General features: G+C 61.8%; 1 protein-coding gene across 5 annotated transcripts in view; it reads right to left on the bottom strand.

Annotated features, from left to right (window-relative positions):
* The window catches only part of PRR5 (proline rich 5), a 51,277-nt gene that overhangs the window by 11,986 nt on the left and 19,233 nt on the right, over window positions 1-20,058 (bottom strand). For 2 of the 5 annotated variants that reach the window (XM_067698349.1, XM_067698352.1), the window contains exons 1-3: window positions 13,451-13,856; window positions 3,569-3,649; window positions 1,088-1,136 (exon numbers count right to left, since the gene is read on the bottom strand). In XM_067698349.1, the coding sequence (XP_067554450.1) occupies window positions 1,088-1,136; window positions 3,569-3,649; window positions 13,451-13,587 (267 nt within the window). In that variant the 5' untranslated portion in view covers window positions 13,588-13,856. Of the gene's footprint in view, window positions 1-172; window positions 286-1,087; window positions 1,137-3,568; window positions 3,650-13,450; window positions 13,857-20,058 lie in introns of those variants that run through there. The other 3 variants (XM_067698350.1, XM_067698351.1, XM_067698353.1) reach the window with 3 other exon arrangements.

Genomic DNA, 20,058 nt, shown 5'->3' with positions numbered 1-20,058 from the left:
GCTGAGTGACACCCCGTGGTCTCAGCAGCAGTCATAGCAGCCCGAGAGTAGAAACAACCCGGGGACCACAGACGGACGGATGGATAAGCAAGACGTGGTCTCGCCGCACTGTGGAATACTATTTGGCCGTAAAAAGGGATGAGGTTCTGATACGGGCACAACATGGACGAACCTCGAAAACTCTGTGCTCAGCGAGAGAAGCCAGACACAAAGAGCAACGCGCTGTGAGATCCCACTGACGTGAAATGTCCACACAGGTAAATCCAGAGACAGAAAATAGACTAGTGGTGACCTAGGGCTGGGGGAGAGGGCAAGGGGGGTTACCCAGCTATAAACATGCGGTTTCCTTTTGGGGTGATGAAAAAGCCCTGGAATTAGCAGTGACGGTTGCCCAACTCTGTGAATACACTGCATACCACTGAACTGCACACTTTCAGTGGGTGTGCAGTATGGTTAGGTGAATTACACCTCAATAAAGCTGTTAAATTAAAAAAAAACCAACCCTAAACCCACAGGATGGGAGGAGCCGCAGGCTGGTCCTCACTTCGCCCTCCCCCGGGAGGGCGGGCACGATACTCCGAGGCTGCGTGAGGACGCCCCTGCCTGCAGCATCTCTGCCTTCCTGCCTGTGCGACCTCGGGGGTCCTCTCCCTTCCCCGAGCCCCAGGGTTCCATGTGTTCATCCACTTTGCAAGCCTGCGGCCGCAGCGCCTAGGACAGCTCAGCCTCGGCGACACTGGTGCCACGCTAACATCATCACCACGCGGCTCAGGGCCCTGGGGTTTGCAGATGAGCCACCCGTGGGCTCTGGGGACCCACCCCGATGCTCCAGGAGGAGGTGGACAACTAATCACAAAACTGACCTCGAGCCGCGCCACGTGCCAGGCAGGGTGGTGAGTCCTCACCTGCATCTCACCGTATAACTTACCCAACAACCCACACTGGCTAGACGGGGGAAACTGAGTCATGGCCAGGCGGAGACCTTGAACCCAGAGCTCCACGTACCCACCGGGAGCCAGTGGCCCCTACCCCCGCCCTTTCTGGCCAGCTCAGGAAGCAACCCCTCAGGAGAGCACAGAGCACCCACCTGTAGGTACTCCGTGAAGAAGGACCCCAGCTCCGTCTTCAGCAGCTGCCTGTGGGCGGGAGGGCAGGAGTCAAAGACCCCACGGTGCCAGTGAGGGCTGGGGGCCGCCTGCAGCGGGAGACCCGCCCCCTTAGCCCAGTGACGTGAGGACGTGACTAGATATTTCTCTGAAGATACACAAATGGCCAATAAGCGTGTGGGAAGATGCCCCATCGTGAGTAACCAGGGGGACACGAACCCAAACCCCGAGATGGTACTTCACCTGCACTAGTGCTGTTAGAATCAAAACCCCAGGCGGAAAAGAAAAAAGCCGGGCAGTAACAAGTGTCGGTGAGAAAGTGGGGAAATCGAACCCTCACTCACAGCTAGTGGGAACGTAAAATGGTGCAGTCTCTGTGCACAACAGCTGGGCGGTTCCTCAAAAGATTACAGGTAGAGCCGATATATGACCCAGTCATTCCGCCCCAGGTGCGGACCCAAGAGCAGTGGAAACACGGATCCACACAAGGTCTCCTACACAGATGCTCCCAGCGGCGCTGCTCACAACAGCCAAAAGGTGGAAACGACCCAAATGTCCATCAACAGATGACTGGATAAACACAGTGGTGTTTTTCACACAACGGGGTATTCTCTGGCCATAAAAAGAAACGAAGCGCTGACACCTGCCCCAGCCTGGATGACCCCCGAGTGTGGAGGACCATCACGCTGTGAAAGAAGCTAGATGCAAAAGGCCACACGTACGTAGCACGACTCCATTTATATGAAATGTCCAGGATATGCAAATCCATGGAGACAAAGTTGACTGGTGTCGGCCAGAGGCTGCTGGGGGAGGTCGGGTAACCGGGAGAGACCGTTAAGGAGTACAGGCTTTTTTTGGGGCGGGTGAGGAAAATGTTCTGGAATTAAATAGTGAGAGTTATACCAGCTTGTGAATGTACTAAAAACCACTGAACTGTACATTGTAAAAGGACAACCTGTATCTTAAAAAAACAAAAGCTATGCCTATTTGGTGGTGGCCTGGGGCTGGGGGGAGAGGAGAATGGGGACTACCTGTCTATAAATATGGGGTATCCTTCTGAGGTGATGAAAAAGCCCTGGAATTAACGACAGTTGCACAACTTGTGAATACACGAAACCACACACACACACACACTCACACACACACACGCGTATAAAATGGCAGAAAACAAGAATGATGGCCAGACATCAGAGCCTTGTTACCCTGCACCATCCCCGGCCCTTCTCATGGCTGGGCAAAGCCGAGGGATGCAGAGGCATATTAGGAAAATGGGGTTCCTGGGGCCCCACCCCTGAGTGGCCACATGAGCCCAAAAAAAGCAGGACCCCCTGCAACGGTCACACACATCAGGCCTGGGAGAGGCTACAAGCCCCTGCTGTGACCGCAGGCAGCCCCTTTCCCTCCCTGGGCCTCGGTTTATCTGTCTGTAAGGGCCATTTAGGGTTGGAGTGGGGGGACCCTGCCCCAAGCTGATGAGGAGGTTTGCATATTCTTTTGCTGTAGGGACAGGGTGGCACAGGCCAGGGCGTGAGGGAAAGAGCACAGAGGTGGGAAATGCCTCCTTGCGGCAGCTGTGACCCCGGGCAAGTCTCTCGACCTCTCTGAGCTCCAGCCTCCTCCACTAAAACGCAGGACTAATGCCTCGGCTCCGCAGATTCCCTCAAAGCTGGTCCATGCTGGGCCCCTTCACAAGCGCTCAATTCTCAGCTATTCACAGGAAATGAGGGGTACTCGGCGGGGCTGTGATTGCTTTTCTGGGAACAACACTCCCATCATTAGGCAGGTGGGTCCTTCCTCTTTTTTTTTTTTTTAACTTTATTTATTTTTGGCTGCGTTGGGTCTTCGTTGCTGCGCGCGGGCTTTCTCTAGTTGTGGCGAGCGGGGGCTACTCTTTGATGCAGTGCACGGGCTTCTCATTGCGGTGGCTTCTCTTGTTGAGAAGCACGGGCTCTAGGTGCGTGGGCTTCAGTAGTCGTGGCTCACGGACTCAGCAGTTGTGGCTCGTGGGCTCTAGAGCGCAGGCTCAGTAGTTGTGGCGCACGGCCTTAGTTGCTCCGTGGCACGTGGGATCTTCCCCGGGCCAGGGCTCGAACCCGTGTCCCCTGCGTTGGCAGGCGGATTCTTAACCACTGTGCCACCAGTGAAGTTCCAGTCCTTCCTCTTTTAACAGAACAAATACGCTTTGTGATGCTTAACACCAGCGGGGCATGTGGGCGTTATCTTGAGCCACTGTCCCAGTCCCTCCCTGTTTCCCCTGAAAAGGAGTCTTCAGGAGGGTGGGGGTGAAGGCCACAGGACAGGGCCTGGGGTCAAGGTCCACGTGGTGGTCACTGCCCACCTGGGCTCCAAAGGCAGAACCTGAGGCTGGTGGACCCACGGGGTGGGGGGGGCAGGCCTCCCACCTGGCACAGCCCTCCCACCACTTACAGACCCAGGCCTGGATGGGACAAACGACCACTCACCGGACGCCCTCGTTGAGGCTGAAAAGCTCCTGGTCGGGCAGCCCCTTGCGCTGGAAGACGGCAATCACCCCGTTGTGGATGCTGCGTGGGGGACGGAAGACGAGCGCTGCTGTCCAGACGCCCTAAGACTCCTCCCCTCCTTCCCCCTCCCACTGAGCCCCTCCCGCTCTCCTCGAGGAACAGAAGGGGCCCGGTCAGAAGCAGGGCGCCAGTCCTTGCGCTTCGAAGGCAGGCCTGGAGCACAGGGACTGGCCGCCCCATCGGACCCCATCCGCCCCAGAGCCTCAATTCCCATCTTGAGCGCCAGATCCTGGGCTCCCAGCCCCAGCCTCCCTGGAGCCCCAGGCCTGCCACCGGTCACCTCTCCAGGCTGTCACTGGGTTACCTTCCACACACTCTGCCTCCCTTCCCATGTTCTTGAACCCTCTGCCTCCAGGCTGGAAACTAGGGGACACCCTCTGATGGTCTCTCGCACCCCCACACATAACCAAGTCCAACTGGCTTTCTCACCCTGTGCTTCCAGGTGCCTGTGAGCCAGCGCCTGCCTCACTGAACTGGGTACCTGTGTTATCTGCACCTGGCCCCACTGGGGAAGCTGCCCTCACCACAGGACCTTTGCACATGTCCTTTCTTCTGCTTGGTCCCCACCCTCACCCCCCACGCCTGTCTACGTGGATCCTTCCTTCAGGTCACAAGAGGTCACAGCGTTTACAGCACTTGTCAGTGTGCACCTACATGTTTATCCGGGACTCGTTTGACTGATTGGTTCCCACGGCCATCTGTAAACCTCGGCGCACAGGGCCCTGTGCCGTCTATGACTGTGTGCTCTCACCTGGCTCAAAGGAGCAGCCTGGTAGTTATCTGGTGAAATGCACCCTGACTCTCCCTGGCCCTCCAGGTCCTACAGACCCTGAAGCCCCAACAATCTCTACCCGCTAGAGCTCTGCCGCACGCTTCTCTCTCCTCCATGCTCGCCTGGCCTCTGATCGCACAGGCACCTCCTCATGCACTCAGTGCCCCCTGCCCTGGGCCCTGCAGGTACAGCCCAAGGCCTGAATGTGGCATTCAAGGCTCGTCTGGAATGGCCCCTCCCCGCATTCTTGGGCACCCAATGCTCACAGAGTACTGGAGCCGCCAGGGGAGCCACAGCTCAGGGTCTCTGTACCCACTGCCCTTCCTACCTGGGGCGGGGTGGGGGGGCCTTATGCTATCTACTAGGCAAGGAGCTATTCATACTGGAGCCCTGGCTCAGAGGCCACTGCCTCCAGAAGCCCTCCTGACCGCCTCCCTTCCCCGTGCAGACTTAGGTCCCGGCACTCTGCCGATTTACTTTCATGTTAGCCCTCACCACCGGCCATAAGCTCCCAAGGGGGAGAACCAGGTCTGGGGGGCTCCACCGCCCTCCACTCAGGACTGGGTTGCTGCTCTAAACTCACCACTGCAGACGAGCTGTGTGGTTCTTGGTGTAGAGGGACAGCTGGACACGTGCTGCCGTTCACATCATGGAGTAGGTGGGGGCCCCCAAGCTCCTGCTGCCCCTGTCTGCTCTCACCAGCTCCACCCTTCCCAGCAATGTGGACTGGCCGCCCACTTTGCAGATGAGGAAACTGAGGCTCAGAGGGACCAAGCTCTGGGAGGCCACATAGCTCACCCAACCGCTGCCCCCTCTCCCCACGGAGCCAGGTGTGGGCAGGGCTTCCAGTTCCGCACCCTGGAAGGGGCAGGGCAGGGGCAGGGCCCCGCACCCCAGGTGGGTGAAGGCAGCTCTGAGCAGTGCAGGGACGCGCCCCAGGGGTCCACAGCTGGTCCCGACCAGGCCAGGCCAGAGGCCTTGTCACCTGACCCGACGACGCCTGACTACCCAGGCACCTGGTGTTGAAATGTTGCTTATTCGCATGTCCAGGCACACATGCCCTCTAACTTCTGTTTCCTGCCTGTGAAATGGAGGCCGCGAATGTGCCCGCCCCCAGGTTGCTGTCAGGACGAAAGCCCGGCCGGCGCCGAGCCTTGGTGTGGTCACGGCCGGGGCTGTGCTCGGCTCTGTCAGAAGTGCCTGGTGAGGGCTTCCCTGGTGGCGCAGTGGTTGAGAGTCCGCCTGCCGATGCAGGGGACGCGGGTTCGTGCCCCGGTCCGGGAAGATCCCACATGCCGCGGAGCGGCTGGGCCCGTGAGCCATGGCTGCTGAGCCTGCGCGTCCGGAGCCTGTGCTCCGCAACGGGAGAGGCCACAACAGTGAGAGGCCCGCGTACCACAAAAAAAAAAAAAAAAAAAAAAAGTGCCTGGTGGGCTCCGGCGAACAGCTACAGTAAGGCTGTTCCCCATTTACAGTCTGACGGGAAGTCTAATGGCTGCCACCCTGAAATCCTAACAGATGCGGACTCGTGCCCAGCCTGGGGGCTGCTGGGGGCAGAGGTCAGACCCTCCCAAACCTGCAGGAGCCTGGGAGCTGGCAAATGGGGCGTCCTGAGCATGGCCCCGGGGGCCCGGCCCCTCCTGAGGCTCAGAGGGGCCTTGCCAAGTCCTCCCTGGGGACCAGGTCTCCACCAGGCCGAGGGGACAGCGTGGGGGACCCTCGTCAGCCTCCCAGGCCTGGCCCTGCTCTTCTCACCAGCCTTTCCAAGTCCCTTCTCCCTCCTCCTCCAGTAAGCCTTCCGGAGGGAGCGCAGCCCACTCTGGTCCCCGGCCCGGAGGCACCTTAACCCACAGTTTTGGATGGGAAGACGGGCTCTTTGGACAAGTCTTTCCCCGAGGCCCTCAGGGGCCCATCGCCATCTGTGTCACTTGAACCGCCCACCCCTGGGTCTGAGCAGTGCTGGCCTCCTTCTGCCTCAGGGCCATCATCCTTGCTGTTCCCTCTCCCTGAGGCTCACTGTGACGTCAGGTCCCTCCCTGCTCACACCTGTGTGCAGACAGCATTTGATCCCAGCTCCTTCGCGGGGAGGGGAGGTCTATTTGGTTTACCACTTAGGCCTGGCTCCCCACAGCCCGGGTCTCGCACCACCCTACGTGTATCTGAGCAGCGCCCCGGCCAGCCCTAGGGTCACCCTTGAGTTCTCCTATCCACACCCCCACCCAGCCCGGCCTCCACCCTGGTGGACCCTGCCCCTGCCTTTCCCACCTCCAGCCCCGAGGCTCGTTCAGGTGCGGACCTGGGGTTGAATCCCAGCTCTGGGCTTCCCTGCTGCCCGCCTCTGGAGACTGGACCGTGAGTGCCTCAGCTTCCCCCTCCATACAATGGGACTCAATCGCAGCCCTTGTGGGGTTCCGTGTGCCACGGCATCATCAGCAGTGACTGTGGGGGGGCAGGATATGTGCCCCCGGAAGCATCCCACGGCCCAACCATCTGCCCCGGGGTTCCTCCATCTCCTTCTAACCACACCATGAGGTGGGGACTGTGACAGCCCAGGCTGCAGAAGGAAACACTGAGGCTCAGAGAAGCCAGCGGACGGCCCAGAGTCACACAGCTCGATGCCCGGCAGGGCCAGAAGGGAGCCCGGGGCCCACCGTCCTCCTGCCCCCCACAGCTGCTCAACCTGGGCTTGGTGGACAGGCAAGGCCCCGCTCCTTCCCGTTTCTCTGCAGCCTTCTTTCCAAAGTCCAAGTTGGGTCAATAACAAAGCCCTGCTGTGAGCCGTGGGAGAGAGAGGAGGAGGGGTGGGGAGAGGAGAGGCCCTCATGTGACTTATCCCCCCAGACAGAAGTGAAACTCCGGCCCGGGGCCTCCCACACCGAGGCCCAGCCGGGGGCACTGGGAGCAGCCCCCTGGAAACGGCAGGCGCTCCGGGGCACTTCTGGGTGAGGGCCGAGCAGCAGCTGACCCATCACCTCCTCTCTCCGGGCCTGTCGCTCTGCCCATGTAGGGAGACAGGAGGGCAGTGACAAGTCTCAGCATCTGTCACCTGAGCACGGGCTGAGGGGAGATGCCAGAACCCTTAGTGGGGACCCACGGCATGCAGGACGGTGCCAAGGCCTGCTGCCACCAGGGGGGCCGGGGGCCCTGTGGTCAGGCTTGGGGGGGAAGGGCTGATGGTGAGGCCTCTGGGGGGACCCGCCTGTAGCAGCCCCGGCTCGGCTGGGGCCGGTGTGGTGCTGCGAGCCGGTGGGACCCCAGCGGGGCGGGTCCCTGGCCCACCGTCACCGGTCTCAGTGTTGCCCACCTGCCCACACAGGAAGGTCCGGCAGAGAGTGCGTGGGGGACCCCAAAGCCTGGCCTCTGGGGGGACAGACAACACACCTCCGGGAACCCTCGGAGAGGCGGAGAGGCCTAGAGGTGGAGCTCTGCCCTTTCTCAGGCCCCACCCTGCTCTGGCGCTGCCTCTGGAGCCTCAGAAATCAGAGAGGGGGGCAGGCCTCCGCCAGGTGCCCGCCTCACCCTCTCACTTGGTGTCCCCAGAAGGGCGACCCGGACCCCGAGAGGGGTTAGCGCTTCCTCGAGCCCCTCCCCCTGCTGTCGAGGCCTGGCTCTTTCTCAGGAGCTGGCCTGTGGGCGCGGGTGGGCGAGGGTGGGCGGAGGCGCTGGGCTCCACCGGTGTGCCCGCCTGGGCTCCCACCCCGGACAGCCCAGGCTCTAGTCCCCCCTCTGCTCTGTCCATCCAAGGGTGATCAACCCTTGGGTCGATAAAAAGCCCTGCTGTGAGCCGCCGGAGAGGGGGGAGGTGGGGTGGGCAGAGGAGAGGCCCTCATGTGACGTATCCCCCCAGACAGAAGTGCAACTCGGGCCCGGGGCCTCCAACATCCTCATCATTATCCCAGGGGCCCAAGGCCAGCCCTGAGAGAGGAAGCCCTGCTTCGCTCTGCCCCGGTCGCCCCGGGGGAAACACCCACGGGCCTCCTCTTCACGCCCAGTGAAGGCACAGGGGAGGCAGGCAACTCGGAACCCAATCCGACCCCCTCCGGGCCTCAAGGTGACCCTCTGGCAGATGCGGGTACTGAGGGCACCACTCTCAGGCCTGCGGGCCGTTCCCACGCTCACCCTGCTTTCAGTGCCCTGGCCCTGGTTTACACGGCCCCCAGTTCCCAGCCCTGCTCCTCACTGGGCTCCAGGCAAGAACTCAGAGCTTTTCTCCAGAGCCCCACCTGCCCAGGGAGGCAGACGCCTGACTGCGCTGACCCCCCGTCCCGACAGGCTGCAGGGGGACAGCAGGGTGCCCACGCCGCCCCCATGGCTGCCTGGCCGCACAGTCCCACCCGTCCAGCTGGAGGGCAGGTTCTGGACGCTGGGCTGGGGGCCGGGAGGTGGAGAGCGGATGGCCCTGAGCCCCGACTGCTGGGAGAAGTGAGGGCCCAGGGCCCAGGGCGGGGAGGGAGGGAAGCCCAGCACACGAGTGTCCTCTGGCTGCTGTAACCAAGGCCCACACACAGCGGCTGCAAGGCAGCCAAAGGCTGGCTTTTGACAGCTCTGCAGCCGGAAGCTGTGTCAGTGCCACAGGGCTGGCATCAAGGTGCGCCTCCTTCACGCTCCGGGCGAGAGTCTGCTTCCTGGCCTTTCCCAGCTTGGTCAGGACTCCTCCCTCCATCCTTACAGCCAGCAGTGCGGTGTCCTCAGCCTCTCGGTTCCCATCCTCGCGTCTCCTTCTTGAACTCTGACCCCTGGGCCTCCCTCCCATTAGCACCCTTGTGGTGACACTGGGTCCACCTGGACCATCTCCCCATCTGAGGGTCATTTACTTAATTACATCTGACAAGTCCCTCTTGCCGTGTAAGGGAACGTATTCACAGATTCCCAGACATCTTCGAGGGCCGTGACTCTGCTGGCCACTCCCAGACCGCCTCAGAGCGGCAGGGGGCTCAGGACCCAGGCCCGACTCAGAGCAAGTTGTCCGTGAGGGTTGGCCGGGAAGCCAAGCACCGGCCCCCCACTGGCCTCCACCCCCCAACTCCCAACCAACCGGTCACCCTGAGGGCTTCAGCCCACCTCCTCCGGCCCCTGAGACCCCATGAGGCGGTGGCAGAAGCTCTGGACTTAGACCTGGGCAGTGCCCACACCTCTGGACCTCAGTATCCCCATCTGCAAGATGGGGGCAACAAGTCCCACCTTGAAGGCCGTTGCAGGGATGAAAGCAGCTTCTCCACGCCTGGGGTTGGGACAGGGCCCGGCACAGGTCAGGGTTGGTGGGCACCGCCGTCCAGGGGATAGAGCAATCACAGGCCCGGTGCAGGACGCCCTGTGGGCTTTGGCCAGCAGTGGCCCCGTCCAGGACCAGGGACGAGCAGATGAGGAGGGAGGGCTGCACCTCGGGCTCTCACCACCAACCCCCGCCTCGCCCGGCCCCAGCAGACACCAACTCACACGTGTCCCTGGGCAGCGGCTTCAAGTCAGGCCAGGGTTCAGACTCAACGTGAGCAGGGGCTCTTGGCCAAGTCCCTCTCCTTCTCTGGCCTCAGTTTCTCTATCTGGATGCTAAGGACCATCAGCCCAGCCTCGGAGGTGGTCCCGTGGGAACGAGAGGGCGCGCGCTCCACCTGCGCAGGGCCTCTGCTCTCACAGCCAGAAGGCGGGTGGGCGCCAGGCTCACCAAGCCCCAGGCATTCGGGCAGATCCAGGCCTGGCAAGGAGTAGGGCTCCATAATGGTGTACACCCTCTGGCCCAAACGCGGGTACATGGGACTCCTGCCCGCCCCCCAGCGGGCCCCTCAGCTCAGTGACCTTCGTGCAGCTGGAGGCCTTGCACACGCGTGGGGTGCACACCCGGCGAGGAGCTAACTGGGGCCAACACAGGGACAGACAGGGACACAACATGCCATGCCCGGGCCCTTCGGGAGGGAGGGGATCAGGGGCTCCAGGTGGGAGTGACAGGTTAGCCTTCTAAGCCAGCCCTGTGCCCTCCCCTGCAGTGCCCTGGGCCAGGCACAGGGGGCAAACCCGCCCCGTAAAGCAGCAGCAGGGGCTTAGGAAACAGCTTCTGACGGTTCTGTTCTAGTTTCCGGTTTGTGAGTGTGGCCCAGCCGGCCGGCAGCCCGGCACCCAGCACTCAGACCTGCCCTGCGCACGTGCGGAAGGGAGCCCGGGCCCCCTCTGTGTGTGGTCAGCACCCGCGGTCCCCCAGCTAATCCTCCCCTCAGCGCTCAACACCACCCGCTCGGACCAGTGCCGGAGAGTGAATGAATGAACGAATGAGCGAGTGGCTAGGTGAGTGCACGGATTCCACTATCACGGGAGCAAGCTACGTATTTTGCCCCATGTCCAGATGAGGAAACAGAGGCACAAGGAATTTAGGGGATGGACCCAGGGTCCACTGTAGTGGGTTGAACAGTGTCCCCTAGAAATTCATGTCCACCTGCTACCCCAGAGCTTATGTGGAAACAGGGTCTTTGCAGATGTAATTAGTTAAGAATCTTGAGACCAAGTCATCCTGGATTTGGGGTAGCCGCTACATTAGGGGGCCCAATGACTTTCTAAGAGAAAGGAGAGGGAGGGTTGGACACAGAGAAGGTGGCCAGATGAAGAGAGAATCGGAGAACGGGGTGATGCAGCCACAGGCCAAGGAGCCACTGGGAGCTGGAAGAGGCAGGAAGGAGCCTTCCCTGGAACCTCCAGAGGGAGCGAGGCCCTGGCGACACCCTGATGTGGGGCTTCCGGCCTCCAGCGCTGTGAGAGAACGAACCTCTGTGGTTTTAAGCTACAAGTTTGTGACAATTTGTTACGGTTGCCCCAGGAAGCTAACGTGGTCACGTGGAAAAAGGGGGTTCATCTTGGACTCAAAATAAGGAGTCTACAACCTAGCAAGGCAGGACCTGTACTGTCCCGCCCCCCAAGGCTGTGTCCTGGGGGGCCCCGGCAGGGAGGACTGCGAGGATCGGGGCTGGGCAGCTAGGCAGCGACCAGAAGAGGCCCCGACCTCCCCGTGGTACCTGCGGAACGCTGGCGGGGAAGGCACTGCCCCTCCCTGGCTCAGGGCCCCCTCTGCCCAGGGAGAGCGGTGGCTCCGCTCTGCGGCGTCCACACGGGCAGGCTTCCTGGTCCTCTCTGCGTCCCCCTCTGCACCTCTATATGGGGCGTGGTAGTCATAACTCCCTCCCTGGGCTACGAAGGGCACCAAGGGCCGTGAAGGGGCCCGGCACGCAGGAGTGCCGCATGGCAAGCGGGGCTCGTGGGTCCAAGGGCTGGGCGGCTCGGGGCCTTAGAGACGCTGGCTGTGGGCCGGGCCGCTGCCCTGCAGTCTGCCCGGCCGAGGCACAGGATGGCACTGAAGTTTGAAAGTTCCTTTAAGTGAGAAGCAGTGGGGGGGACCCAGGCGGCCTCTCCCTACAGGCACCTCCCTGAGCTCCAGAAGACTCCGAGCCTACTCCAGGGTGCCCCCACCTCTGCCTGGAGAACCCCTCAGCAGGAGAAAGCTGCTGGTGGTGAAAGCTCAGGGACCAGCAGACGCCTGAGGGCCCCCCCAAACCCTGTCCCTACAGGCCCTCCCTGACACGAGTTTGTCCCCAGCACGAGTTGGAGCTTGAAATATAAGTTACGGGGCCCTACCACATGCCAGGCACGTGCTGAGGACTTCAATACAGATCTTCACATTTAATCCCCACAATGGCCCATTTTACAGAAAAGGAAATTAAGGACCAGGGAGGCTAAACAGCTTGCTCAAGCACACGCAGCAGGGAAGAGGCAGAGCTGGGATTTGAACTAAGTCTGTTTGGCTCCTTGCGCTAAACCACGGCAGAGAAACGAGGAGGGAGACCGCTTCTCTCCGCAATTCTGCGAGAGGAGGAAACGCCTCTGAAGGCAGTGTGCAGTCACTGAGCTGATGATATTACCCAGCGAGAGTCCTTCCTTCTCTGTCCCCACACCGGTCCTGTAAGAAGGAATGTGTACGCCCGCTGACCGATAGGGAAACTGAGGCAGGCTCGTCCCAGCACTCAAGCAATTCGCAACTTGGCAGGGGGCAGAAGACAAGCACGCGACTGGACGACGGCGTCCTGCCTAGTGCACAGAGGAGGGTCTCGGGCTGGAAGCCCTGTGCCCACCATGACGCTCATGAAACGACTGATGGACAGAATAAATGAGTGTCCACACTGACAGCTGGTTTTCCGATGGCCAAGACCACAGACGGTGGAGCATCTGGCAGGGTTTCACTGCCGGGTGTGTGCGGTGACGGGGGCACAGCCCCCTGGATAGCCTGCCCTACTCTCTTCTCCTGCCCTCCCATTTTCCCTTTGGTGGAAATATCTATTGTTGAAAAGGGCTCATGAGCAAACACGGTGGGGAATCCCACTAAATAAATCGTCTCTTTTCCGGAGATCCCAGCCTTGCTCTTCAAACCAAGTGGGAGGGAGTGGTGGGACTTCCCACGCCCCTGCTTGTCTGGGAAGGGCCCGCGGGGGGAAGGTCGTCTAAAGAATGCCGGGCAGCTGCTGCACCCCTGCTGACAGCTGGGAGGGCAGGGGGCCGCTCAAGGGAAAGCCACCCGCCCACTGCCGACCAAAGGGACCTAAACGCAGAACAGGAAGCGCAGCGGCAACCCACCGACTGCGCCCGCGAGGTTTATCTGCGAAATGGGATAAATACTTCCTGCTCTATTTACCTCCCAGGTTGCCATGAGCACTGGAGCGAAGACGTGGGAAGACCCCGGGGGGAGGGCGGGGGAGGCTGGCTCTCGGGATCCAGGCCCGGCCCACCACCCACCAGCTGGGCGCGTTGGGACCAGCCCCGGGTCTGCGGTCTCGTCCCTCCGTTCTAGAAACACGTTGCACTAAACTTCCCTTCCCGTCCGCACAACTCCGGCGGAGCAAGTTCTCTACAAACTGTAAAGTGCCGCGCTGCCCCCCAGCACAGTTCCTCGCTGGGGGCCGGCCCTCGCCCGCGGACCTGCTCCAGGGCTCCCCCTTCCCTGGCTCTGGCACCCGGGGCCAGCGGCCCGCGGGCCGGCCGGGAGGGCGCGGCCTTACCTGTTCCAGGTGGCGTTGGCGCAGGCCCGGCGCTGCTGCGTGCCCCGCTCGTCCGCGGCGGCGGCGGCCGGCTCTCTCTTGCCCAGGTCACTGAGGCTGGGCGAACTCATGAACTTCAACCTGCGGAGAGTCCTCATGGTGACCCCGGCGACAGGCTCCGCGCCCACGCGCGCCCGGCACCTCGCCCTGCGCCACGCCGCGCCGCGGGCCCCGGCCGTTGCGGCGCCCTCTACGAGGAGACTTGGGCAAAAGCAGGAAGCCGAGCGGCCCTCCAGGGTCCCGCCCCGGCCCCACGCCTCCGCCCCGGGCCCCGCGCCGGCCGCCCCGCCAGGTTAATCATTGCTCGGAGCGGCCGCAACGTGGAGCTCCCAGAGCGCTGCCAGTAGCGCGGACTCAGCGCTAAACGGGCCCGGGGGCGGGGTTCAGGGCTGGAGGCGGGGTTCAGGGCTGGAGGCGGAGCATGGTAGGCCCCGGGGGCGGAGCAGGAGAGGGGCGGAGCCGAGGCGGGGCCTCAAGAAAGAGGGCGTGCGCAGAGGCGGGACCAAGCTGGGCGGGGCCACGAGCTGGGGGCGGGGCCACGAGCTGGGGGCGGGGCCGGGGCCTCCGCGGCCTCGGCCACCGCATCCCACTCGCCCCGCCCCTCCCCCAGGCAACCCGAGTCCGCCCTCCTGGGGTCGCACTCTGGCCCCCTCTGTCCTTCCAAGGGCCACCAGTGCCCACAGGAAATCAACACGGACGACCGCACAATCCAACCCCAAGCACCCACCCAGCGCCGGCTCCTGCGGCCACACCCACACGGTGCTCAGCTTCGCGCCCGCTCCCAGACCCCTAGTGCAGTGGATATCTTTCCCCTTCTTGCCATCCCTCTCCACAAAGGCTGTGCCCACACAGATCCCTCAGGACCCCGCCACGTGGACACAGACTCCTCCGTGGTTATCATGAAGACTGGGTCGAGGTCTTCAGCCCATTTTCCAGTTGAGGAAACTGAAGCTCAGAGGGTGAAAGAACGTGCCCAACGTCATGCAATCGACCAATGGCAAGGCTGGGCCTAACTCAGGCCTCCTGAGCACACGGCAGGGGACTCCTCCAGCTTCCGGGGTCCCCGTGGGGCTCCCTCCCCCCTCCCCCCTCCATCAGACAGAGCAAGACAGTGTTGCCGCCCTCCCCTACTTCCTTCATTTCTTTCCTGAAGCAATGCCTGTGTCACCAGAGCACGGGCCTCATGTCTTCCTATAAATGCTTCCTGCGTGAATCAGAGGGGGAGAGGAGGGGCCAATCCTAGAACCTCAGCATGGGACGTGTGCTCAGAGGCCCCCCAACCATGCTGTACAGAAGAGGGAACGGAGGCCCAGAGGCCACTGGGTTCCCGGGGTCCTCTATGCCAGGGTGTGTGCATGAGATGCTCCTCCCCAAGGGCAGAATCAAAGCACCTGCCCCCCGGGCCTTGTGGGGCTTGCTAATTCAGTCTGACACAGCATAGGTCGACGTTATCGTCCCCACTCAGAGACAGGGATCTGCTCCTCGGTGTGGAGGAGGTGGTGCAGGGGGCCTGCCTCAGCCCCCCCGGCTGGGGCTCTTTCTGCCGAATGCCCCAGGCAGGGTGGGTTGCCAAGGCCAGGCCGAGCAGCCAATGAGCCTGTTTTGTGGCTCCAGGAACCAGGAGAACCTCATATAAGGTGTATGAGACCCTGGTGAGGAGACGTCCAGTGAAATCAACCAGCATTTTCCGAGCACCTACTGCGTGCCAGACATTACCATCATCCTAGGGGGGCAGAGTCATGCCCGGCAAACCCCCTGACCCTGAGCTCCAAATCGAGGGAACAGAGACCTTTGACTCCCCCAGAACCCATAATGCCCAAGGCCGAGACCTGCGTGACCCGGTGTGAGTGACAGACCAGGAAGGACTGAACTCTCAGTGAAGCCCCTGGTGGTTTCTCGCCCTTTTAGAAACTTCTGTGGACCCCGTCTACTCCTTCCACTTCCACTGTCACCTTCCCAGGCCAGGACAACAGACACTCCCTGACCTCTCTCCCCGGGGCCACACAGGTCACCGGACAAGCCCATCCTCTGGGTGGTGGCTGGAGTGCACACTCACACGCCCCTGTGCTTAGAGCTCCTGCGTGTTCCCACTGCCCCGAGAATCAGGTCCAGAGCCTGGAGTCCAGAGCCAGAGCTTGGAGGGCCTTCCCTGCCTCTCCTGGCTCCCCCTTCTGACCGCCTTCACCCTGGGTTAGGCTAAAGGGTTGCCCTCTGGTCATCTGGTGAGTTTTCCATGCGATGCCATAAGCCAGGAGGGCTGGGACTGTACTAACTGGTTCACCACTACATTCCTGAGCCCAGCATGCAGTAGACACGCAGTAAATATTTGGTCAAATGGACGGATAAGCATCTGTCTCACAGGCAGGAAGGGATTCAATGCTTTGTAAAAGGTACCACACTGGACAGAGATAGAACCACTGTAACTGCCTCTGGTGCAAATGCAGCAGAGAACCCCCGGGACTGGCTCAGACCCCGGGTGGACGGGATGAAGGATGGTTTCCCGAACTGGAGGCAGACTCGCGGGGGAGGGGCTGGCTGCGTTTGCTTGGCACCCTCGGGTGCGAAACACTCAACCACCGGGAGGCCCTTGCTGGCCAGAGCGGCCAGCTGAGTGCGGAGGGAGGCTGGACTGCTCTGGATGGGGAATCAAGGGAAAAATGGAGGTGCGTGGTAAGGGCAGCCCACGGTGGGAGGGCAGGAGAAGACAAGAAGAGGAGGGGCTGGGAGAAGAGGCCAGCAAGAAATGCCAGAGGTGGGGACGGCTGAGGGATTTAAAAGCCATGCACACTCAGTGTTAAGGAATTAGCTTTAGCTGCCCCCTGAAGCCCGCCGCAGACTTCTGTAAGATCCGTCTGCACCCAACAGCCCAGTACTGGGGGTGTAGTGGAGACCCAGGCAAAGGTGCCGCCGCCCTGTGTTTGGGCTGGCGACAGGCAGGGAGGGGCACGGGGCGGGGAGGGGGGCTGGACAGCCAGGGGAGCAGCCAGCCCCCAGGGCCAGAATCTGAGGCCGAGGCCAGGAGGAGACAAACCCTCCCACCCCCCAAAGCAGGGGGCAACTGGGTGGCCGATGGCCAAGTCCAGCCCTTAAACGTGTTCCGCACAGCCGGCAGTGCGGGGAAAGAAAGCAAAAAACCCCAACTGCATGCAGCCAAGGTTTTACAACGGAGAGGCTGACATAGAAACCCTGATTTCTGGCTTCCTGGGAAGCCTCAGATGACCAGGCCTCCGGGGCCTGAGGCCCCGCGTGACCGCCCTGGCTGAGCTGCTGCCCCGCGGGCAGGCGCGGGCCCCCACTCACTCACAGAGCCTTGCAGGCCAGACAGGGGGCTGGGGATCGAGCAACCGTACGGGGGGAGGGGGTGCTGCGCTGGGCCCGTGTGTGTCTGGCACTCAGGGATGGGAAGTGCCCTCCACTCAAGGGAATGGGAGACGGGGGTACCCATGATGCACCCCCAAAGCTGCCAGAGTAGCCCTGCCCCGAGAACCGTGCCAGGCCTGACAGCATCAACCATGTCCTCTCCTTCAGGATCCAAACTTCATTCCAACCCCTCCCCGACCAGTGGGGTGTCGGGAGCTGGTACAGGACCCTGGTCGCTAAGCGGGACCGCCCCCCGCAGGGCTCTTCCTTCTGCTGGGAGAGGGAGCCCTCGGTTGGGGGGCCAGAACTGGGGTCCACTGGCCCTGCCACCAAGTCAAATGACCTCTAGGGCCTCGGTCTGCCCATCTGTAAGATGCATGGGGTTGAGGGTCGAGGGACAGGGGAAATGAGACCCCATAAAGCCTTTCAGAGGCCACGTGCTCCCCGTAGATGTGGCAGGAGATGGTGACCTAGGTGTCTTTGGTCCCTGAAGTATGACTGTGCTGAGGAGCTGGCCAGAGGTTTTGTCTTCACGGGCACCGCTCTAGGACTGGCAGTGACCTTTAGGATGGGCTCAAGGCACTGGGACTTTGCATCAGGAAGTCCCCTGGGGCTGGGACAAAACCCCAGTCAGGACCTTTGGGAGTGGGACCTGGGATTTCTCAGGAGCACCTCGGGGACTCTTGCGTGATTCCGTGGGGTCTGCAAACCCCTGAGCCTGGCTCAGCCCCTCACGTCACGGATGGACGGCCTGACGCCTGGGGACAGGACTGCCGTTAAGTCCGTGCAGCTCTGGAACCCAGGCCTTCAGACCTCTAGGCCACCGGGGTGAGGACACGAGCGGGGAAGAGACAGCCGCCAGCTCTGTCACCTTCTTGTCCCTCTCTCGGGTGCTGACTTCAGCCGGCCGCTCCCTGCCCGCCCCAGGCCTGCCCACTCTGAGGGGCACGTGCGCCCCCTGGTGGCGAAGGCTGGTGCTCCCCACAGCTGCCTGGGAAAGTCCCTCCTCCTGGTTGGGGACCCCCAGGGCCTGGACACCCAGGCAAGGGCTTGGCAATATGCCGGGGGCAGGGAGCCATGCGGGGAGTGCTCGGCCCATCCCTCCCTTCTCTGGGATGGACAGGGATGGGGACACACCTGCCCCACGATGGGCCGAGGTGGGACGAGACCATTCACGTAGTCGTGGGGTGCACGCCAAGGGCTTGCTTACTGCCGACTGTGACGGTCGCACTGCAGAAAGAGCTTCCTGAGTCAGGGCTAAGCCCACGTCACCTTCGGTGACTCCAGCCTGGTCATCTCCGAACGCTTTGCAACGCGCCGGTTCCGTCCCAAGGCTGCACGGCCGGTCCTCCTCCAAGGCTGGATGGGCGTCGGCCCACCAGAAGCAACATGTGTGGCATTTCGTGACTGGGGGGACTTATAGATGCTCCCCGTGCCAAGCCTGGGTTGGGGGCACCAACACCAAAGGTGGGTGGGTCCTACCCTCACGGTGCTCCGGAGGAAAAGTCCCTTCCAGTGGCTTCAGAGCCAGTGCCAACCGTTATCACCCCGATTTCACAGATGGGGACAGTGAAGCTGAGTGGGGTTAAGCTACCTGCTCGAGCTGTCAGCTAGAAAGTGCGGGAGTGGGGACACTGTGCTGCTGGGGGACGAAGCCCACCTCCCCAGTGCTTTAATAAACGCTGAGAACCTACTACATGCCTGGCGCTGTTCTCGGTGTCGGGAATACAGCAGGGGACAGGAAAGACAGGGTCTCTGCCGTCATGGGGTGAGCTCGCCGTCCCATCCTAGCTCTGTCATCCGACACCTCCTGACATGTTCATGGTCCCCTCAAGTATTCTCTCTACCAGCTGAGCCCCGACTCCCACCCCACGGCCACCAGGACCCCTCCTGGAGTCCCTTCCCCACACTAGTGGTCTCTGTCCTCTGCTCTCAGAACACTCCCCTTTCCTTTCACTCTGGATCCCACTCCTGGGGTGGGTCAGGGGGCTCGGATCAGCAGAGGTCCCTGTTCTTAGATCCCACAGGGCATCCACAGGAGACTCTCCAAGCCTCAGTTTCCCATCTGTAAACGAGGTCTCAAACAATCAGTCCTCAAGGCCCCTCCCGGGCGGGTGTTGTGTAACCCTGATTCTGGTCTATAAATAGGTGCCCCGTGGCACAGTGAGGGGAGTAGAGCACAGCAGAGATGCCAGGCTCCACGGGCCCCCGAACCGGGTCTGCTCCCTGCTCGGCCACCTCCCCTGCAAGCTCCTTAGCCCCCTGAGCCTTGGACTCCTCTGCAGAATGTCCCTCCTAGCGTGAGCGGCACCCGCCCTTCAATTTCCATAGCAGTTCCACCGGGAGGGAGCTGCTCTCATCAACCCAGTTTACAGGTGAGCCAGGGGCGCCCCTGGAAAAAGCGATGGGTCCAAGGTCACGCGGCCTGGCCAGGGATTCAAACCAGCTGGCTTCGGCGTCTGGACGTTTGCTCAGTGACCTCCTACACTCATGAGGATGTGCATGTCTGCCTGGGACCCAGCGCGGAGCAGGCCCCGAGAAAGCAGCAGCCACTACTTCCTTCCTTTCAGCGACGTCACGAGAAGAGGCAACACTGACGCAGGGGGGCCACCACCACCCAGGTGCCTCCTGTTCGGAAAAGGACCCCACCTGCCCCGTCCAGCTCTGCACCATCAACTTGAAGACAGGAGAAGCAATCTGCCCGCTGGGCTGAGTCCTGGGGTACCCAGACTGCTCACCCGTTGTCGTTGCCCCCAAAAGACACGCTGGAGTCCTAACCCCGGGTGCCTGTGAACTCATTTGGGTGTAGGTCTTTGCAGCTGTGCTCAAGCTGAGATAAGATCATACCGGAGTCGGGTGGGCCCTGCAGCCAGTGACTGTTGTCCTTATGAGAAGGCCACCTGAAGACACAGAGATCCAGGCACAGAGGGAAGACAGCGACGTGGTGGCAGCTACCAGCAGAGGCTGGAAGAGACGAGGAGCGACCCTTGACCTGCTGACACCTTGATGTCAGACTTCCAGCCTCCAGAACTGTGAGAAAATCAACTTCTGTTTTAAGTCACCCAGTTTGTGGCGACTGGTGAAAGCAGTCCTAAGACACCAGTATACTGCCTTTCCCCACACAGGGCCTGCACGCCCCCAGACTCCGGCTTTGACCTCCACGTCCAGAAAACTCCCACATCCAAACGTGGAAAGGCCAGGCCCCAAAG

The sequence above is a fragment of the Pseudorca crassidens genome, chromosome 11, assembly GCF_039906515.1.
Source record: "Pseudorca crassidens isolate mPseCra1 chromosome 11, mPseCra1.hap1, whole genome shotgun sequence".
NCBI classification, from domain to species: domain Eukaryota; kingdom Metazoa; phylum Chordata; class Mammalia; order Artiodactyla; family Delphinidae; genus Pseudorca; species Pseudorca crassidens.
The sequence above is the reverse complement of the archived record's forward strand: the minus strand, read 5'-3'. Positions and strand labels throughout refer to the sequence as shown.